This window comes from Austrofundulus limnaeus, unplaced genomic scaffold (assembly GCF_001266775.1).
Source record: "Austrofundulus limnaeus strain Quisiro unplaced genomic scaffold, Austrofundulus_limnaeus-1.0 Scaffold334, whole genome shotgun sequence".
Lineage (NCBI taxonomy): Eukaryota > Metazoa > Chordata > Actinopteri > Cyprinodontiformes > Rivulidae > Austrofundulus > Austrofundulus limnaeus.
In genome coordinates, this window is record NW_013952736.1 from 47,240 (window position 1) to 56,698 (window position 9,459).

The 9,459-nt window shown below is 40.5% G+C and overlaps 1 protein-coding gene across 1 annotated transcript in view; it reads right to left on the reverse strand.

Annotated features, from left to right (window-relative positions):
- The window catches only part of ssh2a (slingshot protein phosphatase 2a), a gene marked incomplete at its 3' end in the record, with an annotated part of 36,299 nt that overhangs the window by 5,657 nt on the left and 21,183 nt on the right, over positions 1–9,459 (reverse strand). Inside the window, 2 exon segments of the mRNA XM_014022534.1 lie at positions 57–121; positions 1,115–1,227. Coding sequence (XP_013877988.1) covers positions 57–121; positions 1,115–1,227 — 178 coding nt within the window.

Genomic DNA, 9,459 nt, shown 5'->3' on the forward strand with positions numbered 1-9,459 from the left:
TGTGTGTGTGTGTGTGTGTGTGTGTGTGTGTGTGTGTGTGTGTGTGTGGTACTGACCAGTCGGATAGTGTCCTCTGGGCGCAGCACAGTAAACATGGTCTGGAGATGTTTCTGGAGGTCACCTAGACCAAATGAAYAGAAGTTYACATTTAGTTTAGGTGTTTTCTAGAATATAATYACAGTCTTAGTCATAGACAGACATAAAACCACAAATAATGTGTCATTTCCTCTGAAGCACAACAGTCTGCTTCACTCAGGTTAAGAATTACCTTAGAGGGATTTTCCAGTTATTGTGTTGTGGAGTTATKAATAATAACTCATCTATTAAAGCTGCTTGAAGCTCGACAAATTAGGAGTTCACATCTGACAAGACTGACCAGCTAAAGGCTAGTGTGAAAGCAGCTAAGCTAATGTACATGACTCCAGTCTGGTGTTAGTTAATATTTCAACCTGTACGCTGCTGGGAATGTGCCAGTTTAACACGCTATGTATACTCGCAGTCCAGACTATACCTGGGGTTAAAGGGGTCTAGGCTAGATTATACCCGGGTATATTATGGCTTAAGCCTATTCATACCCAAGGCCAGATTATACCCCATTGATACCAGTAGTGTTGAGTCACTACAAAACTTTTAGTACATAAATTTTAACATTTCATTAGGGGGTTAGCTTTGACAACTGATTTAAATCTTAATATTCTAAACATTTGGTATGATTATGGTACAAAAGTTGGATTATGGGTATATATAGGTAGATAGGTATATTCTGGCCCTATTCTGGGTATACAGGTTAGGCCTAGGACAATATATCCCACACATGAAGCTGTGGCACATRAAGTGCTACAGCTGGCTGCTACTGGTGCCATTTCAGCCTGTACTTGTATTTAAATAACGGTGTAATTTAAAGTTGACAGTAAAGTGTTTAAATGGAGTGATATTAAGTATTTGAAATAGAAGCCTAACAAATCGACTTTACCAAAATTACTTTATGCAAAACAAGCATGGATGTTTGCTCCCCTCCACTTTAACAGTTTTTGGCCCATTTAGGATTGAAACCTTTTTTTGCTGCTGAGTTATAATYGAATTAGCAGTCCCATTAGTCGGTACAAGTCTTCACCTGTATGCTTGTTCCTGCGCTGGCTGATCCGAGGTGCAGTGTTTGGCGTGGGGCTTTTCCCCCTGGGGAGGAAGAGAGCTGCACCTTTCACTGTGAGGAAGCTCTCACTGATGCTGCAACAGAAAAGCAAAGCAAAAATGTAAAAAAAAAAGATAAATAAATGAGACATGAGTAAAATACTGGGATGCATTGTGGGGTATGGGGGGGTTCAGCCAAGTTATCCAACCACATCACATATCTTTGGTGTAACCTAACTTTAAATGTAACTCATTCCCTTCCTTGCACATGTTGTCCCCAACTTTCCAAAAACAAGCACGCTATGTGGGCCAGGAAATTAAGAAGAAAAAAAAAAGAAGGGGGTGGGGGGTGTCATGGGTCACAATGCTCTATTCAACTCATCTGTGGCCYGCACGCTCCCAAAACCAGAGCTGTCAGAGCGATCCGTTCAAAAACAAGATCCAAGCTCCAGTGAGAACTCAGAACACAATGTTCCCTGCTCCTCCACACAGCTGGATTACACTCACACACTTACTCACACTGCAACAGCTGCCAGCGGGGAGGAGACCAGGGGGTGCAGGGAGGGAAGGCATGGGAGCGAGAAGTGCGAGCCGACACACAACTCTACAATAAAGCAGGTTGGATTTAACATAAGTTTAAGAAAGAAACTGAAGTCAGTGTTTAAATCCCATAAAACAGGTTGGAGTGTGTGAGACTGAAGTGGGACTGGATGAGGTTTGGACACCAGGCGTTGTGTTCAGGTTTACTTCACTAATGTGAAAGATGACCAAAAAAATAATAATAAAAAATAATTACACTTTTGACTAGAAGTTTGAAGTAGCCTCCAAAGAAGGAGGAAAAAAAAAATCCATCCGATCACTAAAACACACACAGACGTGCTGACTCTGCAGAAACTACATGCATCTAAACAGAAATATGTGAACAGACTCAGTCATGATAATCAGCTTAATATGGATCTTTAAACTAAACATGTTTCTGCTAAAACACTTTCCACTGTAAGAAAAAAAACTGAGAGCTTTATCTAAAGCTTGAAATGTGGGGCAAAAGCCTTGAAGGACATAAATTACTCCTATTATTTTTACATAATATACACATAATATACATTTTAATCTCAGGAACTAATGTTTGGACTTTTGAATGTTGCAACCCGGGCTTGTTTTTGTGTTACACAAGCAGCCTTTCCAAAGCRACCGGACACAGACCGCGCAGCACAAGAGTAGGTCCACTTCTTCACTCGTCAGCCAGGACACCGTCCAGATGTAAGGGAGGATGAGCTGAGAGGAAAGGGGAAGTTTTGAAGCACATTTTGCTGGCTGGAGCAGGAGTCACTTTAAAAATCAAGGACTGTGTGAGTCGGAGCGATATGAAGTGTGGTGCTGGATCTGAGAGTCAAACTGCTCCTCAGTGAACCGTGAGCAAAGAAATAAGAGGATGGATATCTTCCTGTTGGAATTACAGTGAAGGGTAAAAGTCAAAGAAAAAAAAAAACACCCAATCATGTTAGTGTTATCTACTCTGGTCTTTAAAAAGAAAAGTTGATAACCAGAAGAAAGTAATCACTTTAAAACCAGCAGYGGTAAAGACAAATTCCCAAACACTCTGATAAAGTACGGGAAAACTCACTAATAATCAATATTTCTGCCTGTTCTTTTTTGCACAGATCAGCCCTTATTGTACTCTGTTAAATATCTACAKTAAAAACAGACTCACTGCTAACAACACAGCAATAATGTGAAGTTCTTCAAATGTGTGGTGTCTGTGCACAAACTGAACTTTGCTGTTCTAGTTTTAAAAAGCTGCGAGCTCATTTGGTTTTATTCTATTTTTACATAAACAGCAGCTTATTTTATTGTTGCAACATGTTGTTCCTGTTTTTTTTTTTTTTTAGAAAACGCAGTCCAAACAATAAAAAAAGTCACAAAACCTAAGTCATCATTTGAGTTTTACTCATTGTTTACAAAGATTTTTTCTTTCAATCAAAGCAGATTTTGAGGTTTTTATTTTACCATTTACTTTGCTTATTTTCTTTTAGTTTTCTTTAGAAAATGTAGGCTGGAAATTTAGCCTTCTTTAAAAGGAGGGATACAGGAGGAAAGGTTTGAGAATCACTGACTTGTAGTTTTGAAATATTTCACAGAGCATATTATTATAAATGAAGTGAATGTTTTTAGGAGATAAATGAGATGAAGATTAACCTCACTGCTCAGTGCAGTTTGTCCTCAACACACATAGCTACTGTAACAAGAGGAAACACTGATTCATGAAGTGGACCAACCAGTTCTGCTTCAAAAAAAGAAAAGAAAAAAGGAAAGTGGTTTCGTAGCCTCAGGGGTCAGGATTTAAGCATGAATTTGTCTTAGGTTCATAAATGTATATTAATGATAGGTGGTGACAAAACTGCAAACCTTTTGAAGTCAAAATAACATTTGACTTATTTGATATATTTATTTTGATAATAAACACTTTGTTGGAAAGTAGAGCCTGAATGTTTGGCAGTGGACTCGCAACAATCTTCATTAACTGAGCCCAACTGTAGTTCATCAGGTTCAACTATTTCAGTTTCATAAAAYCACGGTGCTGCCTGTCAGTCAGGGCCTTTCTGTCGGCGGTGCTCCCTCCAACGGACTTTCCTGAGCTCTGTGGAGACCAGAGAATCAAGAGAAAACAGACACACGAGAGCAAAAACACAACCCCGGCTCATTTCCCACAACCCACCCACCCCCTTGACCCCAGATGTTTCCTCTCACTCTTCCCCTCTGTTTTTTTTTTTTTTTTTTTTTGGTCTCTGGATTTCTCAAAACTTTGACCTACTTTACGACTTCCGACGTTCCCCCAGTTCCTGCTGTACTATCTCCCACTGCGCTCACATGCTGACTAATGAACTGTACTTGTCTGAATGTAATCGAGCCACTGGGCAATGTCATGTGGACCGAAACGCCATCCCAAGAATCTCATGGATGGACACAAACCCACACGAAGGACACATTTTTACACCTGCACCTAGAAATACAGCGAGGGAAACATAAACCTGACTGTTGCAGAAGCTGGGCCTGTGACAGACTCTCAAATACAGCAGCTAAAAATACTGTAGTCCTTTAAAAGTCTCTGCTATTGATAGGTATCAGGGTCAAACTACTGTACAGAGAATCTTTACTCCGACAGCAGAAGTGARCACTGGACCTACTGGTAGCTATGAGACCAGGTTCTGGACCCTGGGAAGTAGTCCAGATTAGAACCCACAAACGAGCCAACAGGAAGCTCCTTGATTCTTCTCTTGTAAGAACGAAACACATAATCGGCCTTTCACTGATGTCAAACCTTTAAGGATATACTCGAAGTCTTTTGAAAGCTTATGAACAACCATGGCTCCTTGAAGGAATAAACTCATGCTAATGGCTAATCTGAGCAGAGCCAAAACAAAAATAGATTACTGCAGTCTTTTATTGTCTCAAATCCCACCGACTTTATTAGAAATTCATGCAAAAAAAAAAAAAAACTATTTCATAAACCTTTACATTATAATCAGTTTCACGTTAGTTATTTACATAAGTTTTTAGACAGTAGTTACTGTATTTGAAAATTCAAATAGCAGCAGCAGTTAGCTGTAGGACTTCCAGTAAGACTTTTATGCTACTGTTTGTATGTTTAATGCAAAACTGAGAGCAGGAGCAGTCTCATTTTAAAATACCATCAAATCGTCTGACCTTGGTTCGTCATACCTGTGAGCTYGTCTGTAACGTCAGAATTAAACTCTGGCTGTTTAATGAGCCATTTCAAATGTCTGAACTGTTCCTTTAATATTTTCATGCACCATGTTTGATAATTGAATAAATCAGGAGTATAAATGTTTAACTAACACAGCAGTTGGAATACATCTCTTTTTAGGCGTTGGGAACTTCACGTTTTACACCGTTCAATTTTAATTGAAGAAACTTATCTTAGGTTACGCTCTGTTTTTCAAACAAAATGCATTTTTCTAACATCTTACCAATGAAACCCTTAGACCAGAGGTGCCCAAAGTGGGGCCTGCAGGCCAAAATTGGCCTGCCAAGCCACTTGATTTGGCCCACCAGCAGTTGTCCTGGTTATTAGATTGACATTTAGATTAGATTTAAGCCYGTATCTAGATTTGCACACCTTATAAGACTACATATATTAAAATTTTTAAATGTGAAAAGTCCCATGAGCCTKTGCTGCCTGAGCWTACRTTGAATTTTCTCCATGTCCRTGGGCTGAATAAAAAAAGTGGGCAACCACACAGGCTGCTAGCTTAATCATAAAAAATAAAAACAACTTTACTTTGCATTTCATWTATTATTGCATTTGGCCCGTGGCCCTCAGATTGATTTGAATTTCGGCCCTCTCAGGGAAAATGTTTGGGCACCCCTGCCTTAGACCAAGAGAGGTGATTAACTTGTCCTGACAGAATGCACCCGGATGAACTGCAGTGGTTAAATATGTTGTAACGATCACGCTAACAAAAATAGCCTAAAAAGTTAAATATGTTCTTGTTTCAAATTGATAAGAGAAACAAAACAAACAGAGTCATATTGAGTAAGGTAAAGATTGAGGGCAACAGGGTCAGTTAAATCTGACTCCACAAAGTGAGTGAATTGGAGGTGGGCTTTGAAGTACAACAGATAAAACCAGAAGACCCAATCGGAGACTGGGCCGGGTCATCATTTGGCTTTCACCCAGCAGTGACTCTGGACTAAAGTGAGGCTGTGGGTACTTGTTAGGGCAACAGTCAGACACAATCCTCACTATGTAAGGACCACTCTGCATAGTGGGCCGATAACTGGGCGACCCCCTCCTCCAGCCTCTGCCCATATTAGTCACTCTGGAGAGGAGAGCGGGATAAATATAGGGCCTGGTGGTTCTATACAGGGCAGACCCAGCTAAGGCCTTATGAGTTTGAACTCGAGACAGACTCAACCCATAGAAATACTCACAGCTAGCTGGTGTGTGGGTGTTCAGGGGTCCATGTTGGGCCCTGCTGTGCAGAAAAATGTGCTAAAAACRAAGTCAGCGACAGAAGGATAAGACGAGAAAGAAGTCTACACGTGTACCACATCGTGCAGCTAAATGTGAATAAACGCCTCAAAATATATTGGAAATGTTAAACAGTTCAGTTATTTGACAGCTGGATGTGTCAGAAAGCAGCAGCAGAGGGTTACTGGAACACAAAGGGTCAGTGGTGATAACGAAAAGAAGAAACAAACCAGTTCAAACTAAACATAGACATCCTGGAAGTGTCGCCATCTTCTCTATAAGAGTAGTAGCTGTGACATCAGGTTTGATTTGACTGTATTTAGACAAGCAAATAAGAATAATATAAACAAAGTCACGTGAATTATACAACCCTTAATGCGTCACAAACACAAACAAGCAGAAGTAGTGGCCAACATCCAGCTTGCCTAACGAAACACAAAGTCCTCACTTCCTTATTGTGCCTTCATGATTCCTTTGGAAAACGTAAACACAACACAATCACAGGACTGCAGTGGAAGAGGGCTTCGGCAGGCTTTCTAAAATTGGCAGGAAAACAATGGGACTCCAGATGCCGTGTTTCCACAGGTGACACTTAGCTCCAGCAGCAGCCCCGAGGGTTATGATTACTGAGACTTGCTGGTTAAACACGTGGTCCGACCTGGCCCAGGCTACTGTGAGTGCACGCAGGTCAAATGAGAATCAATAGTCCACTCTGCTGTGATAAAACAAACTACTATAATGCTTCACTGCTGATTCCCACATCTGCTGATTCCCACATCTGCTGATTCCCACATCTGCTGAAGAGATGTGGGTTGCCAGTAAAAGATGAGTCTCACACAAACATCTTCCTCATTAAATACCACTAATCAAACTCACATTTAGGACATTTCCTTAAAAACTGGGTGCATAAATGCTGTCAGTATGCAACGACCAAACTGCAACACTGTGTAAAAAAAAATTCAGAAAAATAATGCAATCGGGTCGCACGCCACCCTTGATTCTTCTAAAAACCACAACACAAAGTTCATTCTCAAACCAGGAACACAACACCAAATCCCTTTAAATCAGCTAATGTTCCTTTGAAGAAAAACAAAACAAAACGTGCAACTCAGCTTTCAATCCATTGGCAGTGTTATCTTCATCGATTTATTCGGTTTTTTCCTGACTTTGCAAAGCTTATCAGAGCAGCTCTAGGATCGAAAAGACGAGCTTTTTTGATCTGTTCTGAAGGTGCAGACCACGAACCAGTCCACTTAATCCCTGTACGTATCATCACAAGCAAACAAAACAAACTCTGCAGACACAGCAGGACTGTGGGGATAAGATTAGTTACACTGAATTATCACCAACAACCAACTGCTGCATTCATCTGAATTCAGCCAGAACATTACGAGTTAGGTTTTAAACGACTTGAGTTTTAWAAGTGACACAAATGACCTTATTTCCCTGGTCTTCAACTGAAACTAAACAGACACGAGACAGTTAGCATCACAAACATCACAGAATCACAGACACAGGTCCAACCCAACAGGTACAGTGGTAAAATAATAAACAGAAGTTCAAACAATCAATAATAAAATTAGGTCTTGAAACACACCTTCAAATCATTTGATCAAGTCAGATGAYGAAAGCTTCCTGAAGTTTAGTATTAGTCATGAGGCTTTTCATTAAGTGTTTTTGATGATTCACAGGATCTGAAGAGCTCTTTGACTTAGTTTGGTCAAAAGGAAGAGACGAGATGAGAAAAAAAGTTGCAAAATTTCTGGGAAATTCATTAAGCCCTTATGTTGCAAAATTGCTGTAACATTTACTTAGCTGGTTTTAAATGGTGTCAAATCAGTGCTGGCTTTCAAGCTGACTATTAAAGTTGTTGTTAAATTATAATTAAATTATTAAATTGTGAAGATTAGTTTCTGTGTTGTCCTCTCTGTTTACTTTTTTTTGTTAACTCCTGTAAGTATTTAATGTCACAGCTCGGCTCAGTCTGAACTTACAGCTGGTTGATCTGATTTGTGGACATGGCCGTGTCGTCTCTGAAGTACGGCACCATCTCTGCCCCGCAGCACGAGCAGAAGCTGACCGCCGACGAGCTGTCCGAGCCGGCCACGGTGCCCAGGGTCATACCGGGAGGGAGGAGGGCGTCAGACGGCGAGAAGAAATCAGTTTTTTACCCCTCACTCTGTCATGGTGTTCTCCGGGAACASGAGGAGGAAAAGAAAAAGGACAGGAGGGTGTCTTTGGTAGAGTTCAGTTACAAAATATTCCGAGAAACAGACACCGGAATCAGCTGTTTCCAAATCACAAAATCAAATCGTTTCGTGTTCCCGGCTGTGACCGCAGCGGAGACGGGCYGTCCCGGAACAAGCGGCGGAGAAGTCCGGGTTAGACGCGTTTCTGTGCCGTTTCTTCGACATGGCTCATCTCCTCTGAAACTCTTCACCGGGTACGGTACTGGGACAAATGGTTTGGGAATGAACTCTCACCGGAGAGGARGGAGTCAGAGGAGGAGGGCGGAGCTGCAGTGCAGACACGTGCTCCGGAGAAATGTGGGGCCGAGGGCACCACCGACACAGAGGCGTGTTTACAACCTCTTCTTGGGGGGGCCAGGCAGCGGTAGAGACCATCCTATTTTATCTAAATTCCCATCAGTCTTAGATTGTGATGAACAGTATGTAAAAATTTGAACATTTTTTAACCTAAATATGAATGGATGTGTTTTGCTATAACTATGCAGTTGATTCAAGGGGGCAGGGGAATTAATTGACAGAAAAAAGTTGAAATATTAAACAAAAAAGTCAAATTTCATGACTTAAGCCAATCACTGTGTTCTTAAACCCCTCTGTATTTGTTTCATTATTGTATGTAAGACTTATAGGTCCATTATACCTGAGTAAATTACAAAATAATATGAACTATTTTAGCTGAACTAGTTCAAGGTGTGGTTTGTTTACCTTTTTRCAGTTCATAATGCACATGTTCAGAGCCAATATTATGCGACACGTGGTCTAACATCAATGGTTCACAAACTTTTCAGCTTTTGACCCACAAAATAMCAGCAGCAGAGACCTGTGCCCCCAACTATTTTTGGGTGATAAACATTGGCATCGTGTCAAAAAAACAAGGGCATAGTAACAACATTCATTATGCTAATTTTGTCAAATATTAAAGTGCACATACCTCATGCTTTTGTAACAACTAAGGCAAAAAACAAAACAAAATAAAAACTGTTGTTAGTCATTATTTTTAAATTAATTCTGAAAATCCTTTTAAGACTCATTTCTGGACATTTATGGTTTGATTTCTTTGTATGTATGGATCATTTGTGTTGTTACCAA